We start from the raw sequence: 24,804 nt of genomic DNA on the forward strand, positions 1-24,804 counted from the left end.
TCTTTAACAGAAATATTCATCCAGGTGGTAAATATTCATCTCCACCATTAAACAAACTCTTTGGTGCACCTTTGACTCAAATCTTTCTCCTGGTAGAACATCCTCTTTTCAGTGTCTTTATTCCTTATTTTCAGTGGCGAGAATACATTTAATCCTCTTAAGAGGGTAAAGTGAAAGAAAAGCTAAAAAGTTCAGGGAAAAGAGCAACACACACAAACTACTGTTACTCACTCACTTGACCAACACTGAACTGTTGTTCTCGGACACAATCACAGGGTCAGCTTTACAGGTGGAATGAAAACCATTTAATCTACTTCACACTCCAGATTAACACTCTTCCTCCGCACTTTTAAAAAATTAAATGCAGAGACACAATTAAATCTTCTGTTGTAATACAGGAAACTTCAAGAATTCCCACAGTAAACAGTAAATTTAAATAGAATTCCTGTTATTCTTTCCTTTACCCTACTATTAATATTTATCCAACAATGAACCTCCCTCTAAATAACATTGGATCACCTAAGGCAGACGAGAATTTTGAGTCTATGCAGTGGGCATAAAAGGAAATAGGTATTACTGTCTGAACAACTCGTTTTATTATTTAGTAATCTAGCTTTCCACGCATCACAAGAAATTCTTTGGCCTTTACTCCTCTAAGCTGATGAAATGGAAGTTCAACATGTAGTAGCAAAAGTTGGGGGTGAGGCGACTTGGAGATACAGTTTGGAGGACTGTATCGTGAAAGATAGGAACACGTCTGTCTCTCACGTTTAGGGCAGTGTCGTGGTTTAACCCCCAGGTTTAAGCGGGACAGGCAGCAGGCATTTAACTCTCCAGCGTAGTTCACTGTCCGCCCAGCGAGGACTGCGTTTTCCCGGGCTCCTCACAACATCCTCTGCATCACCAGAGAGCGCCTGTTGTCACACACAGTCGTATCACACCAAGCCTGGCAACCTGAGGCTTAACCTACAGCTGCAAATTAAGTTCAGTTTTCACAGTTGGAATAAAGATCCTTGTGGCATTAGTAAATCAATCTACCTTCGGAAAAGGACTTCAAGCAGTTGTATTATTTATAACGGTTTCACTTTTATTTACAGTAAGACTATCTGCACCTACTGATGCTGCAAACATCTTAATACATTACAGTCCCTTAGACAGGGGACCTTTAGGGCAGGTGAAAAAAGAATAAGCATGAATGGCTTCTGTTCCACGTAGCAAAAATAATCCAGTAGTGTCCTTTAGCCAAAGACGAATTAACATATTGCACACAGGAGAAGCAGCAGCAGCATCAAGAATTACATTGGCCTGGCTTTGAAAACTCTTGGCTAGCAGGATTCAGGGCAAATTCCAATCTCATTATCTTCAAAAACCCAATTAATGAGCCACCCTATAAGGAAGGGCTTGATGCAGAAGAATGGCAGCTACTTTAAGTCCTCTTTATCTTTTGAGCTCAAACACATATTTTTGTTTTCCTTGCCATTTAAACACGGAAAGTACCACATTACTGAAAAAGCCATGTGGGCTTGCCTGATAATAGCCCCATCTAACCACGTATGCTCTGACTTCTGCTTACTCAAAGGAGGAATTACTGATGTCCAGAAAGGGAAAATGAGGGAGGACTGAATACTCGCTAGTGCGCCTGACACCAAAACCATCTTTCCCAATTCAGTGAGGTACCTGAGCCCGAAAACACGGTTAGAGGCAAGAACTCCTGTTAGAATATTCTGTTACAGAAGAAGTTAAAAAGTGTAACACCCTAAAATTGGTATGAGAATTCCCACTAGCTTCTTGCCCACCCAGAAGCGGCCCTAGCAGAACCGCACTACTCCAGCTGCACACTTGGCACAGGCGCTCGGCTCGGGGGGAAGAACGAAGCTTTTATACCTTTGTGATGACTGTCCAATCTTCTGCTCGGAGAGGCTCAATCTGCTGACAGCACAAAAACAACTCCATTAGGCCAGCTTGAGAAATCATCCGCAGTGCTACTACCTGCTTTTACATTAAGCTTCCGACAAGTCAGCGCTGTACAGATCGTGCCAGATCACTTTGTTATTATGCAAATCATGCATTTCAAAACAGTCTGAAAGCTAAATAATCTATGTGAAAGGCTATGACTCCCAAATCTTCTGCAGAAGCTTCACAATTGTCCTGGTAATCTGAAAATGCTGATGCTGTCTCAAAGCATCCACGCGTAATGCTTCCATTACATATCTACCGACAAAATAACCAAGAGGAAATACTTTTACTGGATGTTACAATTTTTTTTTTTTTTAAACATTTGCTTACCTAAAGCTGTATTTGCCTCCTACCGTGCCACATACTAATAACACACTGCTCCGTATTTCAAACCCCAGCAACATCCCTCCACAGCACAGAAATAAAGTTACATTACGCTGACGCTTGTTAAAGTGGCAAGAGATGACACATCACATTCAACTCGCTTTACAGCTCATGAATTATGGCACGTTGTACCTCTATCTAGTTGTATCAATTAAGAAAAGATCCACGGGAGAAAATCCATCCTGAAATTCATTCATATTAATAGAGAAACAGAGCAACGCTGGTGGTAATTTTCTCATTTTTCACTGAAGAAAGAAGCCATTAACACCCCCCATGATGTGACAAGTATCACCATAACAAGAACTGCCCCATTTCCCCTATGCTTCAGCACGTTTTTGTTATTCTAAGTGCAGCTCTTCAGAGCTGTTACATGCTCCTTCAGCTGAAGGATCAATACCAACTTGTGTGCAGAACTCCAAAGTGCATCAAGAGATTTGAGTACCTCGTCTCCGGAAAACATTAAGCCTCAGTGGGTTCGACTGACCACAGCCTCACGTCCAGGCACCGAATTTTGTTGTCCCAAGACGCCAGTGAAAGACGGAGCACTACCTTCAGGATGCTCCTCTAGTATTTTTTTCCCCTTTTTTTTTTTTTTCTGTTAACAATTTACCTGACGCTGCCTTCTTTCTGCAATCACTCAGAGGAGCGTTTTATTACATGTTAAAAGACAAGATATGTATTGAAAGTAGCAATTTTATTTGAGTTAAAATTATTTACAAAAACCCAAAGACATACTTCATGAAACTGGTACAAACTATTTTTCCTGCCGTTGGCTTTTGCTCCAAAGATCACAGCTGAGAAATACTGTATAAAATAAAAATAGGATTGGATTCAGAAAAGTACTCTACTGTTCTAATTTCCAATTGAGAGTATTTACACAAATATTTACAATGGAAAAAAGTTACTTTAAAACTTTAATTTGCAAGTTGGCCTCAAGTACCCTTTAATGCAGAGTTATTTGAGGGTCTAACACACAAAAATGCACTGCAGTTCACAGGGTGATTTCTCCCCCCACCCTCAAAAAAAATAATCTGCATTTGTCAGTGCTTGACAATTAGTTACATTTAAAAAAAACTGTTAAACACTGAGGTAAATCAATTCCCAAGCAATTACCAGTGTAACAAAGAAAGGTAGTTGTCCCTGCTTTCCCCCATCATCACATCTGTATTTTATTTTCTCTTGCCATCTCTCCACAGAAAACTATATAATCAAATTTGAAATCCCATTATAAGTGAAAATCTCTAAAAATCAGAAACTAGATGGGCAAAATAGTCAATAATTTCCTCCTGATGTAGAACATTTACATACAGCTTCTCTCTCTCTCAATACTGAGTTTTTTTTAAACAAAGGGGAATACAACCTCAAAAACTTTTCTAAGTTACACTGATACACTAAGTTTTAGAAGGTGATGAGAGAAAACGCAAAAAAGTATGACCAACATAGGATTTTTGCAGCTAATCAGTTACTTCCTTACAGAATTCCCAACAATCTGCATTATCAAAAATAGGAAGACATAGAAGGCAGCCACTGTATGTAAAAAATTTACAGCTGGCACTGATACAAAAGCACGAGTTCTTAACTTTATACATGGAGATAACACAAGATCTAAAAGCAGGTTAGATTTCCTGTTATTTCCCCCTCATTATACACAGAACTAATATTTTTATGGCTTCAAGTTTTACAAATTCAATGGAATAACATGATGTAACTACCTATACAGGTATTTAAAAATGTCGATGAAGCAGATCTCAGAACAGTCTGCAAATATTCAAGACCAGCTTAATAAAAATAATTACCAATTCTGTTAGTGTGAATAATGAGTGCAAGAAAAAAAATTGTTAAAAAAAGTCATGTATTTTCTGGGATTCTTTGTTCCACTTAAGTCTTCAAACACGATGCTTTGCTGTGAACTAGACCTCAGACTGAACAAAATCTTAGCTATATCAGCAGTTTAAGGCTTTGTGTTGTATGCATTTAAACTTTGTCATACTACAGAAGAATGAAATAGAAAGATTATGTCAGCTGGAAACATTAATCCCCATTGGTGTTTTAGCTTCTTTAAAATTCTTCCCCCTAAAACATCCAAATTCTTTGTACTGAGCATTATAAAATACATCTTGAGTGCTTCCTTGAAACAAATTAAAACAGCATTTCAAAGTTTCTGCTTATTAGAAGTGTAAACTACCCTGGGATTGAATTTTTTTTAATTTTTTTTTTTTCTTCTTTTTTTTTTTTAAACAGGGCACAACTTTTTACAGTTACTATTTCTTTTGTGGATAACATACCCTCAGATGGCTTTGTGTGTTTATGGGTTTGCATGCTTCTCGGAACTACAAAGTGTTACGGTCTATCAGTTTACAGTACACGGGCCATGACAGTTTTAGAACTGAGAAATAGTTCAACAACCTAATTTCAATCAAAACAGTATAAAAAATAAACTATCCAATCCTCGCCTCTTTGGATTCCAACAAATTTTAAATATAGACAGTAGTTAAAATCACAAAAGTATTTAAAAATTTATATTTTATGATTTTGGAATAATCTAGTAATAAAAAAGCAAGAGCAAATTAAACTCAAATAGGAGCGGTGCTGCTGTCCAGAACTTCTTTATTAGAACATTTGTTTGATACCTCAGTAGCTAAGCTGCCTTTGCACCTGGCTGGCATGAAACAGTGGCTCAACAGTAAACAGCAGTTGCACTATCAGCAGCAAGTTTTTCCCCTTGAAACTTGTCACGAACAAAGCAAGAAAAAAAAGATAGGGAGGGTAAACCCTGCCAAAAATATTTAAATACTGCACTGCATCATAAACAGCATGGTTTCTTTATTTATTTTCCTCAGAACCTTTTTCCCCTCATTTTTGATAGTTGCAGATTGATGTAGTAACTGTCTTTTAGAAAATGCTGAATGCATGGTTAAGAGACCAGGTAGCCTTAAAAATCCGAACACGAATGACACAGATGAATGCTCTTGGTATATCCTTCAAGGACTTCTTTCATGACTTCTTCTTTTGTCTAAGGGTAGCTCCAGCATTAGAGTGCCTGCAGCGGAAGTTAAGTATCTAGCAGTGTTCCAAGTATTCAATCACCCTAGAGATAGATTTCTGGCCTGTTGTTCCAACAGCACACTGGAAAATGTAACAGAAAACAGAAGTAACAAACAAGCATTTGTAATACCTCTTTAAAATATTTGAGAGCTATGCTCATTTCAGAATTTTAGTATTTAGAATTACATATCGGTAAAAGCAATTAGGTTCAGGCAGAGGATTAAAAAAATATTTTCCTGACCAGTCACAATCAAACGGAATGAAAGCAGCTTCATTCCATTTACTACCAAAATTATGACAGACAAACGGCTCTTCAGTATTTAAAACCAGAAAATCATCTCGTGCTCTTCTAAAGACACAACTGAGAAATGTTAAAAGCTTCTAAAAATACATGGACTATTAACAGAAAACACAATTACAAAAATATCTACATACACCAATTTAAAAAATATATATATTACTTACAGTAAGATTCATAAAACTGAGAAATTTTTTGAGCATTTCAGTCATTATCGAGAAGTCTCCTTCAGGTAAGTACTCCCTCACAGTAGTCACATTGATCTAAGAAATAAAACAACCTATTTTAATTTGGGAAATACTTTTCTGACACAGAACGGCATTACTCTGCATGTGAGACGCAGTAAGACGAGTGTATTCACAGCATTATTAAGATGGCTTTTGCTGTCATCTCTGTGACTGAAGCCTTTCTTAAGCAATACTCGTGTGTTTATGGTGTTTACGTTTCTAGGAAACAACAATTGCTAAAATATCTTTTACTGTTGTTTTTTTTTTTCCTAATTTGTTTGTTTGTTTTTTTCCTCCATTAAACATCATTACCACCACCAGACCTCCCCAGGACCTACAAGATTATCAAGACCTAAAAACCCCACCGGATTACTCTGCTGACATGGAGAGAATCTCCCTTTATAATTGTTAAGGGTTGAGAATTATTGAACTTCTTGTCAGCACCACTCCAAACACTGAAATGGTACGGGAGCCAATGGGTCAAAAGGTACAGAACAGCACGTTGAAGACCATTTCTGCCATCACGGTAAATTCAGACAAGCCTGAAGGCAGGTCTAAACTTCATTTTCATTTGAGCCTACGTTTGACAGGAGAGTTTATGAAGTTCTCAGCCATCGCAGTTCCATATTTTTAACTTCAGCTTTCTATTATGTATTTCCAATTGGAGACACTCATCTTCAACTAATATGGACATATACAATTTAATGTAATTTCAATGGAGGAAAAAATAAAGCAGACTGACAAAAAAAGAATAAACAAGTCTGATGTTAACTTGCTTATTGGAACTACCGAAAAATAAACAAGTCTGATGTTTAACTTGCTTATTGAAACTACCGAAAAATAAAGCAAGCTTTTATGATTCTAGAACAGGGGAGCCAATTTTCCTTTGCCTTTCCAAAGTAAGTTCATTTGTGGGCTAAAACTAACAGCAAAGGGCAGAGAGGCGGAAGAGGTTAAATATTCAATTCCAACTGTTTTTAATAAACATACTGATGTTCAGAAAATTTGTTTTGGATGGAATACCTCTGGCAACTTTCCACAGAACTATATACATCAAGGTAGCTTCATCAGTGTACTAGCTCACATTGAACCCTAATTTAATAAACCCATTTCAATACTGCAAATTATTACTTCACTAAAAATTGCATAGGACTTAAGAGCAAGTTATTGACTTAATCCCTTACTGGACTCTCTTGGCAGAGACAGCCTAGAAGCAATGCTGTGTATGAGGCCACAATGCAGTCTTCCATGTGCTTCCCAGCATGCTGAAGAGCTGTAAAGAGAGACAACCGAGTGTATTGTATTCTCTAAGCAGCTGGTATTTTTTACTGCTTCAAATACAATCTTTCATTATCACTTTTCAGAATTCTTTTTTCTGAAACAAAATGAGCTTTTGGACTGAGACTTCAGAGGCAAGAATCAGGCCAACTCCATACTTACTAACTCAGCAGCACATTCTTGAACAGAAAAACGGTGTTCATTGGCTTTCAATTCATTAGTGTTTTATTAATTGCCATTTCAATGTGCAAACTGTATGCTTTACACACGCAAAATACAAATGTAAGTGTTTCATGTGATACTATAAGCCAGTAAGGCTTCCACCAAAAGAAGTTTATTGTATCAAGGATAACAGATATATAGCACTTTTTGCTAATGACTCAGCATTTTGGGGCAAACCACAAATAGCCACAGACACCAGCTGTGGGAGCTACAAAAAGGAGGGAGGATATAAAGCAAGGTTGGAGAAAGTAATACACGGCACCTACTATTAGAAGATTAAAACACTATTAGAAGTAATACACTGCACCTACTATTAGAAGATTAAACGAGAAAGACTGAGGTTTCTGACCTGATACATTTTCCAGAGACAAACTACATAACTCAGCTTAGAGATACTCAAATTCCTGGAACAAGCTACCAAAGATGCAGCGCATCAAGGCATTAGACAGGTACCCAAGATACCACCAATGGAGTGAGAAGAACGCGGACACAAAGAAGATGGGGACAGAAGCAGCACACATGCAAACAGGGTGGGGAAGAAAAAAAACCCCTAAAAGTAGCATGAAACGAGAACGGGTCATGATAGCCTGGAAAACAGAATTAAGGCAGGTAACTTTCAAGGACTGTTTCAGTAGAACAAGGCAAAGGCCTAAAAGCCATCCCTTCCAGAGTATTTCTCACACAGAATGTCGCTAAAAAGGGGTTTTGTTTTGTTTGGTTTTTTAAAAAGAACTGACAGAAGGTACTATTAAGAAATTAAAAAGAAGCGTAACTTCTTCCACTTCTCATGCTTCAGCTCTGAACTGCTCCTACTTATGACCTGTAACGGTTTCACCTGGGGGATACGCTGAGGAAATCTCAGCCCAAGAGACTGCATGTAGATGGGAAGCAGAGGACAAGGTGGGAATTTATGCAATCACAGAGCTCTTTGCCTTTTCTGAGCTCATCACAACCAGACAACGTACCTTTATTAAGATCAAGTTCTTCATCATCTTCTTCCTTCTTATCTTTCTCTTCAGTACTATCTGACTTTTCTGTGGAGACCCACTGTATCTCCCCACTTGTCTCTTGCCATTCCCCACTCTTATCGTGCTGAGCAGTAGGAGCTTCTTTAATCAATTCGTCTGTCTGGCTCTCGGCCAGCTGTGCCGCTCGCTCACGCTCAAGAAATAGCTAATGGGGAAAATTTCAGGAGAATTTCTATTATAAATTAAACCCTAAACACACTGAATTAGTACTTGAAAGTTTATTTCCCCCCCTTCACAATTCACCCCTTAATACAGTTGGTCTCAATACTTTTCTTAACAATAGCCTTTTCTTCTTCAAAGGATAGTATAATTTACCCCAACACTAACGCTGTGCTCCACAGAAAAGGCCTCCCTCCCTCCCCAGTGTTGAACCAGTTGGCAGGCTCCTCTGGGGCATCGTAAATGTTTAACCGTTTTCTTTGAGACACAGCTTGAAGACTACAAGTTGCCATATTTTCCTGTCCGTTTTTGTTCTCTACCAATCCTCATTTTCTTTTCATGCTAGCTATCCCCTCTTTGCTCTCTTAGCTTTTCCCTTGATATGTAAAAAGTAAAAATTTCAAAGAGTAATTTGAAATGACTTATCAAGGATGTGACTGAACCAGCAATCTCACATTGCGCGCTTAGATCTTACAAATTATTTCCCAAACCATACAACCACCAGTTTTAAATACTGCTTTGCAGAGCTGTATATTAAGATATTTAATATTATTTTTGTTGTTGATTTTTTTTGTCTGCTGCTGGACAGTTATTTCACATAGTTAAATAGAAGAACTGCTAAAAGCATCCATAAAGTTATCTCAATTGAAATAAAAAAGTTGTACTTTAAAATCCTTTCAATTCTTTTATTTTAGTTTGCATGGTGGAACTCATTCACCAAAATTGTTGGTGGATTTATTTTTTTTTTTTTACAAGCTAGTCAATACAACATTTAAGAATGCTGTTTCACATCCATATTCATTACATCCATATTTGACTGCTCTAAAAAAAAAAATCATGCTTTATAAAAGTCGCAAACTCCCATAAAGATAGTACTTTAAAAAAAAAATCTACGGAACCAAAGTATACAAGACAAGAGCGGCTTACAACTTTTACAGCTGGTTTAAAAGAAAACTAGAAGTAAACCGTTTAGGAACAAGAAAGCTTTATGGAGCACGAGAGCAGCCTTTGGATGTCGGTAGTAATGGTACCACTGCCTTTTACCAGGAAAGCTGTTTCTGTGATGGACAGTACGGAAGAAGTCAGAGTTGTGAGCGGCACCCTTCTTCCCCCACTACGCTGTATTACTCAAAATACTAAACAGAAAAAAAACTTGACAAATCTTCATTGCTTAATTCTCCCTTCCCTTTGACAGTCTGATAACGAGAAATGGGTAACTGTTACAGGAAAAACACATTTCTTACCTGCACTAAAGCCTGAACAGCATCAATCTGTCCAGTTATCTTTAGGCTATCATCTCCTCCTCCCGTACAGAATGAGTCAAAAGAACATGATGTTTCCATATTGACAAGACAGTGCCTATTCCGAGCGCTATATTCTACTAGATTGATCAACAGACCCAATCCCTGCAAGAATTGGAGAGTCAAAGAGGATTACGCACATTAAAAAAGGGTAATTTGGCAAAAAACATCTATCCAGATAAATGTCTTCTTTAGCCCTTATCTTTCTGAGGATACATAACTTACTAACAAACCTTTATGAAACAGTCGGATAGACAGAGGGATCAGGATTTAAAGAAATATGAGGCAGAACTGAGATCCCTGTATACTACCACTTGTATGCAGGAATCTCCGTTTTTCCAATTCTGAACACGAAAACATTTTTAAAGATGAGATTTCATTTATAGATCAGGGAATCAGGGGTCCAACCTTCGGTTTACATTCTTAAAAGACCCTTCACATACACAATTTCACTGTTGCTATTTAGGCCACACAGCCCCATTTTACATAAGATGAGGTAAATTTGACACAGCCTTTATCTCAAACAATAACATCCACCATATTTCTAAACTGAAAAGACATTTGAAAACTAGAGAATTCACAGACTTATTTAGCTGCATCTCTTTGTTCAGCTAGCAGTGCACTTTTTCCCACCAAACACAGGGAAAATGGTTAGAGCTCAAAACCACCAAATCCTTACAGAAACCTTCTTTAAGTACCTCACTAAGTATATCTATGGTCAATAAGAACTGTAGAGGCTGCTCCTTAATTTGGAACCAGAGTAGTTAAATGCACAAGAAGGGGGCAAATCACCTTGTGTAATGTAACAAATACAATAGCTTACCAGCACCCGAATATCAAATCTCTGTTCTTGAGGTAGGAACTTTGGAACCTGAAGCACACAATTCATAGCTGTGCCTATCAGACCGTCTTGTTCACCTGTTTTTGTGCTACCCCATTCTGTAAACAAACAGAGTTTAGAGGCTCAGTTTTGAAAAGACTCATTTTCATAATTGTAAGCAGATTGGTAAAAACCTTTTGGCCCTAAAGACAAACAGGACTCTCTCAGCCAAAGCACGCACCTGAACACTTCACGCTTGCAATTACTTATCCAATTTGCAAAGACAAATTACTGATTACTGTAAAGCAAGCATCTACCATACGTAACTGCGTTATTGCATTGTACATGGAAAAACCATAATGAGTATAAGAAAAGGGTTTACATTAATGGATTATTTGATGCTTTAACACAGAATATACAGAATTCCATTTGTTTGTTTTACCGTTATCATTTGTTAGGTTGAGCAAGACACCAATGATGGCCCTCATACAGTCTTCCACTGCTTTACCCACATGGTTAGTTACGTTCTGGTGAGGCAGAGGCTTATTGTCTGGTAAACAGATACTGTCTTCAGCACGATTATATCGCTGGATTAACTCCTCACAATGCTGCAGTGCTCTGCGGGGAGAAGACGCAGAACAAAATTACCTCGACAACATACAGGACATTCCACCCTTATGCTCATTTCACCAGGAAAAAACCTCAAATACAGAGCTTATGCAGAATTTTTCTGATGCCCAGTCTGTAGGGAGAGAGAACAAACTTATCACCTATAAAATCTTTTATGAGCTCAGCTGAAATTGTGAAAACAAAAACCAGTAAAGCTTTGTGGCGTTGAGCTTTATCAGCTTGAGATTTCAAGAGAAGAAAGTTAATTTTTCTTTCCAGCTTCATCACATGGTCTTACCAAAAATATCTCCTCTCCCTACAAACCCAGCCCCTCATATCCTCTGACCATCAAGGCACAACATTATTCTGACAGTGTTATCTGAATGTTCTCTTGTTCTGTCCGTTCTGTAAGAAATAAATAAGTGACACATGACTTCCTAGCAGTAAAATCTTAATCTCATAACGCTACTGGACCACAGGCATGATTCTACTGCACAACATTAGTTTGATGTTAAACCGACAACACTGATTTCAATTAGAAACAAAACTAAAAATGTCAAAACCATATATTGGTCTAAATAGCATAGTAAACTGTGGGTTTGTTTGGTTTTTTTAATTTAAAGAAATACTCAAAATATTTAACTTACAACCATGAAATTATGTTTCCAATGAGGTCTGCAGAGTCAAATTTTCAGCTTAATTTGTTCTCTTACGAAGAGCAGTACAAGAGGGATGCAATCTCTGCCAGTCAACTGAGACCTCACCCAGATCGACAAATGGGTTAGAGGTGTTTGTACAAGCATCTTTGCCAGGGAGAACAGCTAAGAGCAGAATTTCACTATTCTAAATCTTAGTTACACTGTCAATTCTGTTATGCTCCATTCCAGCAAACACTTAAGCACAATGAAAACACAATAAATAAATCCCAGCTGTCCTCTTCTGTGTTCATACTAACTTGGTACAGAAGAAGCTGAATCCAGTTTGCAGCTTCTACAGAACCAACAATAGCAGCACTACATATTGGTAGTACTCGGGTAGTTACCCACACCCCTCATCTAAACGAACTTTAGCATTACTTAATGAAAAGCAACAGTGGAAAGTAACGGGGGGTTTCCCCCCCTAAAATCTTCCAGTATAACAAATTTATTTTTTGCCCTATCATGTGCAGCGCTCTGCAAAAACGTCTTTTTGTTACAACTTACTTAGCTGAGGAGACTATGAGTTGCGAGTCTTTGTATGCTATCAGATAGCTCTGATTTTCTGGATTATGCACAGTTACCTAAAAAGGGGAGGAGAAAGTAATATTAAAAATGGGACTTTTTTTCCTTGAAAGAGAAGCATTCCCTTCCACTACCACCCCGCTTTATTCAGTTCCACATTTCTTGGTTATTATCCAGTGTAATCTTTCACTCACCATTGTCCAATATTTCCTTGGAGTTTCCACCTCGTAATTAATCACACAAAATCGTGGCACTGGAGATAAAGCCATCTTCCCTGATACAGTAAGTACAGAAAAACTGTGTGGCAGAATGTTCTGTCACAGCAGAACCCTGAATCTATACCCTGGGACTACAGTGTCCCAAGTGTGTATGCATATATGTGTACGTAAATATATAAAAAAATGGTAACACAGAATAAAATTATATATGTAATGTTATTTTTAGGACTTGACATCAACTCCAATTCCGAGAGCTTATTATGCATCCAACCATAAAAATCAAGTTTTTCCTTGATTCCCTTGACTGAAATTCAGAATTGATTTTCAGAAACAGTAAAAGTTCTTCTCTTAAATTTGCACAATTTGGTGTGTTGATTTTTGTTGTCTCTCCCAAGTTCCTAAGGATCTTACTACATCACAAACCACCCTTAAGTTCAGATTTGAGTATTTTACCACTAAACAAGGCTCTTCTACTGTTGCTTGACAATTCCATCTATCAAATATAAAAGCAGGAATCGGATCTGAAAATTTTTCTCTCACTGTTCAGAAGGCAGGTAAAGAGCTAGGTGCCATTAATTTTTAAGTAGGCACCCTTGAATTAGTACTTCAGCAATTGTTCATCTTTCTCAGTTTTTAGCTTGCTTTTACACTACCTTTGAGTCTGTCCTTCTATTTTAGTGAAGAAAACAAGTTACTGCTGTAGCTATTTGCCCTCTGACTTGGGTTTAAGGTGTTCACTAAGATTCATTGACCTGTACTCGGCACCTGGACGTCGCTTTCTGATGAGTGGAGATGTAATGCTAAAACATCACAGCACTCTTCTGCTTGCTTACCACATCACAACACAAAAAGAGTAACACTAGTAACAAAGATGAAACTCCGCAAAACTGCAAAAGTACCATGTGTTTTAACACTATTCAAAGTTCTCATCAAAAAATATTTACCATCTCAATATACACGCTCAACTGATTACAGTACTAGTTTGACTTTCAGGGCAGTTTTCTCTTTCAGCGCTTAGCCAGCTGATGTTTGAAAGTAGCAACTCTTAAAATATACATCAATTTATTGCTTCTAAGAAAATACCGCTTCTATAATGATGCGTTATTACTCGACACACACTAGAGAGTCAAAGGGTAAAAGACATTTTCAAACAAACATTCCAGGAACACTGATAAACATCAGAAAGTTAGTATCTTCCATAAAACATAACCAACATTATAGGGTTATTATGAAACTATATGTTGAAAGAAGGTAACACTGAAAAGGTCTGGCTGAGAAAAAGCCGTTTTCAGAAGTGCAGTGCATCTGCTCATACTCACGCTTTCTAAGACCCGTAAACATCTTTCTGCACCCCATAACGAAGCAACCAATTTCTCTTCATTTTCATCACTGCTTAGGTGATCCACACATTCTTTAACTAAACAACAAAAAGAAGTTGTTTTCCACTATCAGTAAGAGGTCTTCAAAAGCCGAGTGTACAAACTAACTAGCTACTCAGAGTTGCTATCAACCTTGTTTTAGACTTTACAAAACTGTAATACTAGGAAACAATCACAAAAACGTGATCAGCATTACACAATTTTTCATTTCTCCAAGTAAATTAAAAAAACACCCTTACAATTTTGGCTTTACAAGTTTGTGATTGTTGCCACAAATTACCTATCTGTATATTTTATTTTCTACTGACAACGAAGAGCTTGTACAGCACACGACTATGTTCCTTAACTGTAATGCACTGTTCTGTAGAAGAGAAAAGAGATTCAGCACGCACACTCTCCCCACGCTTTACAAGTCTGAAACCGTGTGCAAGTTGAACACTTTCATCTCGTCAATCCTTCCTTTGTCCACCCCTCCACTTACCTAAGACCAAGCTTTATCCAGCTCAAGAATTCATTTTAGAAATGCCCCTCTTCCTATCTGTGAGATGCTGACCCAAAACACTTAACCAAGACATATTTGTAAAAAAAATAAGGAAACAACCCCCCCACCATTTCTTCTTGAAGGGCTGACTTCCTCTGGGATATTTAGCTAAAAAATACCAGGCCTGAAAATAACTGCAGAAGACTGTAAAGGAGATTTTACTCTAGAATAAGTGTGCTGTGTTTGTGTGCTGTACAGAGATATGTAACACAGTAATCTGTATTCTGCCTAAGCTTAAACCATTTTTAATCTCAGACATTATATGCAACACCATACACATTCTGTTTAACCTTAAAACTACTTTCAATCCCACGTGCAACAGATTAAAGTCACTAATATTTCCCAGTGACTTGATACCGAATTGTGTACTTTATTTTTAACATTGCTGTGAGAAATACGCAATGTTTCTATTTTTAACCACAGAAAATGAACATTAAGAAAGGCAAACAACTTAGTAAGATTCCGTAATTTTTCACACTGTCAAAGCAGCATCTCCAATATACCTTTATCTACAATATGATCAAGACCACCTAGAAGTCGCAGTTCTTCTTTAAACCAGTCCCCAGCTCGTTTTGAGGTGAGAGACAGTAATGTCTCCATTGCCAAATGCCCGGTCTGTGAAAGAGTTAGGTTCCAGAATTAGTGAAATCATCATATGCAGCTGTAGCCAATAGATCAAATCATACAAATACACGTCATATAAAAACCATAAAAACAGAGTTATAGGTTCTGAGGAGAACCACCACCAGAGGGAGCAAGAACAGATTGAAAAATATGCGTATCTTAAAAACCCAACTTGGTACTGATAAAAAGGTACTTTGCATTTTCAACTTTTTCTTGATTTTATTAATAGCTTAGAAAACCTAAGCAGCCTCCTTTCATCTGTTTCTCTTCTTCTCGAAAGAAACAAGTGGAGGAAGGAAATGGACAAATCAGCCAGGCAGGAAAAAAAAACAAGAAAAGCCAGAGTGAACACTGCTTCTCTGTCTCCCAGATACACTGGCTCTGCCGCCTGTAGAATACATTAGATTCTAACGTAGGCATTTTGTGGTTTTAATTTCAAACCCATAGAAGATAGCAATTAAACTAAAACACTGTAGGAAATCTTACTATATTTACCGATTTTTTTTTTTTTTGTAGAAAGAGGAATTCATATCAAAATTCAACAGCAGCAAAGATAAATTTACTCCCTGCAAATGGAAGTTGACGAGATTTTAAGTGATTATCTTAGTTAGTCCCCCGCAATGTTTTTAACCAAAACTAACACCATTTATAAAGTCAAGACTATAACTCGTTTTTCCAAAGGCCTCTAATAAAAGGCAAGTGTTAATAATAAAACATATACATACGTATAAATTTACACCTACACAAAAGGGACCGGTATAGACTTAAGATCTCATTAACGCCAGCTGAATTTAACCACTCAAGTTATCTTCCCTCCCTGACACATTTGATTTGTAATGCTTCAAGGAGGGCTGTGCTTATTCTGCGCTTGTGCAGCATGTTCCAGGACACCAGTTCAAACCTCAGCACCTCCTGGGAATAACAGTACTCACCAGGCTTGAGTAAACACCCCACTGTCTTGGAAAACCAAGTTGTAAATGGTATGAGCCCCCCCCCAACAGCTTCAGCTGCTTTCCTTGTTTTCAAAATACCGATTTCTAAGGAGGAAAAGAAAGTTGAAGACTAGTCTTGATAAAGAAGAGTTACCACCCAAGTTAGTTATCTCCTTTTTTTAGGAGCAAGCTCTGCAGCTCACTGCCACTGCTGAGCATACAGTTAGTAACAGCACTTCTCCAATGTACATGGAGGTGTCCTTGGGTCGTGATAGTGTTACGGGGGACAAGAGAACACAAGCAGCAGCAAATCTACAATAGGTCATTCCTCCCCTAGTCAGCAGCATCTTAATTCCCCATCACAGAGGAAACAAAGACAAAGCTGCAATTACTCCTGCAACTGTTTCACCACCCAGGGAAACTGCTAACTACCTGCAATCGCCAGCAGCCACTCATCCAGTCTTCCCACAGGAGGGACACTAAACACACTTGGTTACAGAGTGTTCTCATCTCATCACTGGGAGATACAAGATCCCAAACCTCACACGTTTAAAAACGGTAAGTTAAAAACATAATGCTAAAGAAGATGAGGATATTTTAAGCAATGGGTGGAGAACTTCCCTTCTGAAGCCAACCAAACGAGACAGCATTTTGAGGGAGGAGGGGGGAGAACCTGAAGACAGCAGTGTGACAGATCCCTAGCTCTCTGACACTTTCCCATCCTCTTCAGATGATTCCGTTCACTTTTATAGTTTGAGCTTGAAAATATTGTAACATGGATATCTGAAATCATGCATAACCTAATCCAGATTGATAGAGCTGACTAAAAAATCTCCTTAGAGATCTTAAGGGCTACAAAGGATTTAGTTAACTTCCTAAATACCTTTACCATGAAAGTTCAAAGGCCACACAATACTTAAAATATGGTGCTTATTTTTCTGCCAAAGGGCACCAAGGCTTCAAAAAACTCCAGGAGAATACAATTTGATATTTATACCACTGGGCATAAGAACAATTTTCAAATTTTTTTTTTTTTTTAAAGGAAATGAATCAAACCTTGTAACCCTTTTGCTTTTGAGGAAAGTAATCCATTCTATCCAATTTTTATGTCAATTACTATGACATTTTAACACCAAAGGTTCAAAACATGGTTCCCTTAAGCTTTCAGCCTTATGCTGAGAGTGAAAAACAGAATAACCCCTTTCACCAACTGAAAAGAGAAGTCACTTCTGAAGGCTTTCGTTATGATGCAACAGAGAGGAGCTAGCTGCAAGCATCAGCTACCGAGGGCTGTGCTGACTGACAGGCAAGTGCCATTTGCTAACAGGAAGGCTAAATTCTTCAGGTTTTATCTTCTTCTAAGCCAGCAAAAAAATCCTGGAACAAATTCAACCTACAGAGAACTCCTTTTCAATTTCTGGGTTTACATTTTTAATGTTCATAAGCAGTCTAGAAAAAAGTACCCTTTGAATACCTGAGTACTCAAAAATTAGTCCTATCTAACTTCTAGTCACACAAACAACATTGTCTGTGGAAAGGGATAGGCAGTATCGATCATCTTCGTTTGATCTGTGTAAGATTCAAAAAAAAAAAAAAAAGAAGGTGTAACCCATTAGTCAGAAACTGGAGTTATCAAAACATCTGCTGCAACCCTTCTGTTTCTCAGTGGATACGTCTGAGTCTGAAAAAGCACAGATCTTTTCTTTACCCCCAGAAGATTTGCATTTTTGTTAGCGTTTTCTGCCTGTCATCTGGTACAAAACAGAGATTACTTATTATACCTCATGACAGAGATCTATGTGAAAGCACCTTTATCTTCTACATATGAGGTTCATTATTGTCTCAACTTACCATTGCTACTGTCATAAATTGGAAGAGAACCTAATCATCTCGTTTGGCTTGCATATATTCTCTAAACACTATATAGTCTCTGCTTCTAGATGGTGCAGCTGGGAGGGAACCAGTTTCCATCTGTGAGGTACTACAGTATTCAACACATTTACAACAACAGCTCGACATAATTTTAAGAAATAGTGATGCCTCAGAAAAAAAAAAAACCACAACAAACCAGCTGAAACGGATGGCCTGTGATAATATTAATCTTTACTCATGGACAACTTCCTCACAAGACAGAGTCCCCTTTAATATATGCTCTCCCTTTAAAACCCTTGCCTAAGAAAACACAGGAACAGAATTACAGTTCATAAAAAAACCCATCAAGGCTAGCTCAGATTATGAATATGAGAAAAGCTCAAATGGGAGACAGTGGTCTGTGTGGCTGGGTGCTTCAGCAATGAGGAACCTGTACCAGCTGTTCCGTGCTTAATAAAGGGAGCTGTCTTACATTTTATAGTGCAAAAGATATCCTGGCACTGACAGACTGTGACCTACGTGAGCCGCCTTCGGTGCCAAAACAGCACTGAAATAAGACACCGATTATACCAGTTCCTAGCTGATCACTACCTAGAGAACAAATTTCATTCTGTGTTGGTATCTTCAGATTGTATCACGTGAATTCACAGAGTAAGCTGAAAGCAGAGAAAATAATCTCAAATTCATTCTTCCTTTGCAGATTTCAAAGGCCAGAAAATTAATACGAGCCCTCTACCTGCATGTTTCATAGGTTTATAGGAAACAAGCCTAAAACTGAAACTCTTGAAACAATTCTCCTTTGTCACCACAAACTGATTACCAAGGTTAAGAATTATGTCATATTATCTTCCTCTCCCAAAATTCAGCTCTTTCTACTGCTACATATACTGACTTTTCATACCAATTCAGCTATTTGTTCCATAGCTAGAATTTTGGGAAAAAAAGCCAAACCAAAACCAACAAAAAAGTCACTAAAACTACAAAAGAAAATGCCAGCTCAACAAGGCGTATCATCTTTTAATCTAACCTAAGATGGAATACAATCTTAACTGCAGAATACTGGCAGGAGTTGAAACATTACTTGCAGAGATAAAGCTCTAAAAAGCTCTCTTCATAAACAGTATAATCAGAAGCTTCTCCTGTCAGGTATAAGTATTACATGAAAAATGGCAAAAACCTAATAAGAATCTTTAAAACATTAAAAGAATGTATTACTCAATGTTAAAAAATTAAGACCATACTAACATCTGTTATACTGAAATATGGTGAAAGCAAAACCACATTACTAATTTTTGCCATCTATGATCACTCATCTAGTCAATCTGTCACTAACTCTTTAAATACACTCTTTTTAAAAGATTTGCAACTTATCCTTTGTTTTTCAAGCTAGCTTGATGCTAGCATCAAACCATGGCCAAATTTATTTTTAAAGAAAAACAGTTCACTCTGTTGCAGCTGAAGACACATTCATAAAACACTAGTATGTTTGAGAAATGAAGGAAAAAAAAAAATTCATCCACATTTATGGTAATCAACAGATCTGCCACCATACTTTGGGCAGAGAGAAATCAATTTCTGTAGGACCGATTGTTATTTTTTTTAAATGGGGGAACCTGCAGCACATTTTCAATTTAACACACGATACTCTTATTCCCATGTAAGAACCCCTATTGTTTGTGAATGTATATATAAAATTTAGGCAAAGAAACAGAGTCAAATAATCTAAACATGGTCTTTAAACACATGGTTATTTCAAGTGTTACTTGTTTTTAATTGCTACACCTTTAAACTAGTTACCCTTAGCAGGAGCGAATGGTGAATCAGACAGCTGAAGAACACTGTAACTTTATCCTGCTAACAGCCTTTCAGAAAGGAAATTTGAAATTTAAAGAAGAAAATACTTGCAGTGCAGTCATATATACACAGAAGGTAGACAAAAATGTCATGACTCCTTAGCTGGGAGATATGAGATTAAGGATGATGCTTATAAGTTCCATTTTATTAAGCATTCCACTACTGCCAAGGCTTTCAAATAAAAGCATGATACCCACCGTGATGTTTTCGAGATCAAGATGTTTGTTGTGAACGGTTTCACAGAGTCTCCGAATTTTTTCCTTAATTTTATTCATGTCTTTTTCATTCAGCAGCTTGGCAGAAGAAGCATCTTGTTCCAATTCCAAAAGCCGTATCATCAGATCTAGACTAGCTCTGTCTAAATCCATGTTCAAACGATCTCTACTGAGGATGTACATTAGAGCTGCTGTACAAAGGGACAAATTCTTGGGTTGGGAAAGGAAAGAAAAAAGAGTTAGTTTTTAATAATCATGTTAGGCAGACCTTTTACAAATTTTAATAAACAAGCTGAAGATTTACAAAAGAAAAAGCCTAACAAGTCCCAATCTACGCTAGCACTTGCATGAGTACTTACTGTTGTACATAGATTCCTTCTAGCAAGTTACTAATGCATTCTCCTAACCAACAAAACTGAGACATCAACCACTTAATACATTTACAAAACCCTAGTAGAAAAGCAGGGTTTTCTGCTTTTAAGGGACTCAGTGCTGCAGACAATAAGAAACAGTAACTCCAGTAACACAGCATTATAGAAGAGACAGATGGCAGGGGAACAAAGTGAGAAAGCACAGGGTACATGGCAAGGTAGGTGAACGTTCTGTTTCGATGGGATAAGCTGGTGACAGCACCAGAAAATACAGAGGTCATGGGGACAGTCTTTGCATGTGAAGGGAACATATAAACCCAAATCAAACCAAACCAAACAAACAAAAAAAAGAGAGCCTAGTGACATACATTCTGATTCTGCCAAGCAGGTCTGTCAGTCAACAGTTTACCCAAACCTTTCCAGCATAAACACATTTAATTTCCAGGGGAATCCTGCTTTTTGGAAGTAGCCAGAGTACAAACCAGCTTCCCCCCTGCCCTGCCCCCATCACTCCTTAACAAGTAAATGTTATTATCTTGACCATCCCTATCTTACACAGAATTGGTGTATAGGGACCTCTTACTGGCTAAAGAATACTTAATCCTTCTTCAAGAAGGAATTAAATTTCATCTTTGTGAGGATTCAGAAAAGCAAAGGCAGAAGGTGACTGTCAGGAAGGGACAAATGACAGTGAAGAGATCAGAGCAAAGCTTTCTGTCCCTAGTGCTGGTAAGTACAGCACTTGCACCAAGAGACTCATCTATCCAAGTGAGCTCCAAGTTATGGTAAAGAAATGTTCATGGAGAATTGAGTTGTGCTGGGCAAAATACTTTCAGAAACCTTGGACTATATCTGGAGGAAAAAAGAGCTGGGGGGGGGTGGGTGGGTATGCGTGTGTCTTACAGAGTTCAACTCTCAAGAGTCAACATGCTGCATGCATCTATTCCATTTTTTTCTGTACAAAGTAGATTAAAAATGGAGACAAACTAATTCTGGGATGTGAATGTTGTACAGCTCAACAGGAAAGAGCAGAATTTCTGTGTCATAGCAGATTAACATCTTGTTTAGAGTTCAGCCAACCACCAGAGCAATCATTAGCTGCTTCTGTTTATTTTAGAAGCAAGTAATAATCATACCTGGTCATACTAAGCAGCATCAGCATTTCCAAAACAGGATTAGGCAGCTGACAGTCTATCAAAAGCTATGTTAAAACTCCTTCCTATCTGAGCCAAGGAAACCCTCAGGTGGATAAAGACTTTAATCTGACTAACTACCAAAGATGCATTTGGAATACTGAAGGGAGGAAGCAAGAGTTTCCAAATCTGCATCATGAATACAACCTCAAGACACAGGGTTGGTTAAAAAAAAAAAAGAAAAAAGAAAAAAATCTCAGCTGTGAATATCACTACTCCAGCCTTGTCAGATATAAGGCAGAAAGCAATCTACGCGGCTTGTCTACATAGACAGGGTATACATTGTTTTCCCTTAATTTCCATTAACTTTCTCCAATAAACCTTGCAATTTTATCATTTTAATTATAGAAATTGTTTACTCTGGATTTACTTGCAACTGGTTTAAACTGTAAGAAATTTCAGGTTCCTGGAAGAAGACTCTGTTCCTTCAGAATGACAGTTACTAAACAGGACATCGGAGCACATGCGTTCCAGAGAAACCAAAGGTTACTCCGCTCACCGTTGTTCAGCCAATGTGGGACCTAATAAAGCAACATCTGTGAAGAACTGTTTTCTAGGGACCAGCATTATCTAGGTGAGCTTCCTGGTTTTAAAAAAAAAAAAGCTTAAGCCCCCAAAGGAGTTTCTATCAACTAGAAACTGTGCAGCAGCTAATAGAGGGAAACTGCTGAATTTATGATCTGGGCTGCCAATATTTAGGCATTTCAAGAAGACTGTTCAAGACTGTTCTTAGATCACTACTCAGAAACGCTTTACAGATACTCCAAAGTCTGATAAGGGCAATCACACTCATTTTATGAGCCCTTGCCTGTTCCAGGCTCCCTTCTTTGCAATCCAACCGACTTCCTATCGCGCAGAGAGTAATGGCCCTCCCTCCGCGTAAGCTCTGTCAACACTTCCCTTCAGACCTTCCACCCAGGTTTTAAGATACTTAAATGTGATCAGAAGGGACCCAAGCAGGGGACTAAGGCATTATACAGAAGGTTTCAGGCTGCAGGACTGGCAGAAAAGCAAAGAGGAGTGGAGTAGCTATGTGTAACAAGAACTAGGTTCCTACAACAGCATATATACAGGAGGCGATCAGGCCAATAAGCCTCCAAATGCTGACGTGGAACAGAAAAATAGTGATGTTGCCAAAGTAAGGACCTCAAATGTGAACAGTGCTTATAGTGTGGAACAAACCTACTTCAGCTATGTGCCGGTCATATGGGTTTCCTAAAACTAATTTTTCTTAGTCCCTATAGGCAAGTTGGTTTCATCTCTTGAATATAACAACTCTACATTTCACTCTGATCTTCTGTAAGTGTTAAAAACAGTTAGCCACATTGTCTGAAAGCTATCTCATGCCCTACTATACACAGAATTCTGAGTTGAGAATGAGGGGAAAATTGTTAGTACAACTAATTTTTGATCAATATCAAAATTGATCAATATCCTAAAAAGCCAAAACAACTAAAGAACCCAATCAAACCCTCAAAATCCCACCCTTGTGGATTGCAGTAGTGAAGCTGGTTTTTTGGGTGGGTTCCCCCCCCCCCCGTTCTATTCCTCAAGATGCTTAAAACACATTCTGCTTCCAAACAAATGTGGAAAGGAGAAAAAAGTAAAATAAATAGAATTTGCTCTAGACAGAAATCTTATGGCATATCTAACTATGGAGTTGCACTCCATACTTCTACAGAATTCAGGAAAACATCCTAGTTGAACATATACTCCAGAAACAGCAGACCATTTACACCCACTCTCATCCTTGTCTTCCCTTGCTTGTTCTATTTATACTCCAGCTTGTGGGAACAGATGGTTATTTTCTAGGGTTCAGCATTACATTTAATGCATTTTTTTTTTGAAATTATTCACATGCTGAAGACATTATAAAACCACATTTCTGTGCTTAACTACTGACAGCTATAATGAAAACAGTTTTTCTTTTAAAAATTAGTAATAGTCCAAAACCTTTAGAGCACAGCTGAAGAGACAGTCAGTTAAAAACTGAAACTGTAGCTTAAAGACAGATCTACAAGAAAAATTCGGTGGAACAAGTAATTTTCACATAAATATTTTGGGGCATAGCTCAGTAAGATAACCGTTTATTTTGTTTTCCTTGCTGGTTAAAAAAATACCTCTGCAACTGGGATTTTATATTCTTATGGAAATGTCAAAGTCCCCTACTTTCTCAGTCTATCCCATTGTATCAGTACAATGAATGCAGTATACACTCATATTTGTTTCCATTAGCGATGTCATTGCGGCAGTCTTCCCATCCCCAAAATAAAGAAAATATTAACAAAATAATTGTGGGGTTTTTTCCCCCCAATCCTTATTCATCTTAAATGGATTTGAGCCATGCAAGCAAAGCCTAGTGTGATTTATTATTCTTGAGTTACTTTGCACTGAGATTTAGCGGAGAAATTTCTGTTCATTTTGAACAAGTTAAAATTTTAGTAAAATAATTAGTGAATGAAAGGGTAGTATATAAAGACAGCAAGCTTATACAGCGACGGTCATTGTTGAAGCATATACTGTCAATAGTTAGAGCATATATTTAGCATTTATTAATAGTAGTTTGATAAATCAGTGGTTTTGTAATACTGTATAACCTGTACCAAGAACGCACTGTAACTATACTAAAACATTGACTACCTTTTTTTTTTTGGCTGACAAAAGGGAGAATTTCAAATATACTGAAAATAGCGAATATAATCAATGCTTTTTGTTACTGCAGACTAATAATAGCATGCAATTTCCTTTTGAACTGTATGTGCTAGTTCTTTTGAAAATGAAGGAATAATGGTAACTGTTAAAAGACAGCCAAAAATACACCAAGTAAGCTTGTACGTTTTCCAAGGAACTGTAGCTGTCCTCTGCAGATCTCCTGCAACTCAGTGGTGGCAACTGTCCTAAATAGCTTTATTTATTTCTAGTATCACTCGGCACTATTTTGACAGCTTACAAAATAATGAATGCATTGAACCTGGTTCCTCTGTTTTACAGTTAGCCATTGCTGATTTTTGAGGGAGATGGAAAATAAGCTATTATTCTAAATTAAAGCTCTACAGCT

The 24,804-nt window shown here is 37.7% G+C and overlaps 1 protein-coding gene across 3 annotated transcripts in view; it reads right to left on the reverse strand.

Annotated features, from left to right (window-relative positions):
- Positions 1-3,015: 3,015 nt before the first annotated feature.
- Positions 3,016-24,804, reverse strand: part of WAPL (WAPL cohesin release factor) — a 155,345-nt gene continuing 133,556 nt past the window's right edge. For all 3 annotated transcript variants that reach the window (XM_009272419.2, XM_009272398.2, XM_009272408.2), the window contains 11 exons: positions 20,165-20,392; positions 15,189-15,300; positions 14,085-14,182; positions 12,530-12,606; positions 11,161-11,336; positions 10,722-10,837; positions 9,842-10,003; positions 8,376-8,583; positions 7,095-7,183; positions 5,851-5,946; positions 3,016-5,466 (listed from right to left, as the gene is read on the reverse strand). In XM_009272419.2, coding sequence (XP_009270694.1) covers positions 5,401-5,466; positions 5,851-5,946; positions 7,095-7,183; positions 8,376-8,583; positions 9,842-10,003; positions 10,722-10,837; positions 11,161-11,336; positions 12,530-12,606; positions 14,085-14,182; positions 15,189-15,300; positions 20,165-20,392 — 1,428 coding nt within the window. In that variant the 3' untranslated portion in view covers positions 3,016-5,400. The remainder of the gene's footprint in view (positions 5,467-5,850; positions 5,947-7,094; positions 7,184-8,375; positions 8,584-9,841; positions 10,004-10,721; positions 10,838-11,160; positions 11,337-12,529; positions 12,607-14,084; positions 14,183-15,188; positions 15,301-20,164; positions 20,393-24,804) is intronic.

The sequence above is a fragment of the Aptenodytes forsteri genome, unplaced genomic scaffold (genome assembly GCF_000699145.1).
Source record: "Aptenodytes forsteri isolate BGI_AS27 unplaced genomic scaffold, ASM69914v1 Scaffold106, whole genome shotgun sequence".
In the NCBI taxonomy this organism is placed as follows: domain Eukaryota; kingdom Metazoa; phylum Chordata; class Aves; order Sphenisciformes; family Spheniscidae; genus Aptenodytes; species Aptenodytes forsteri.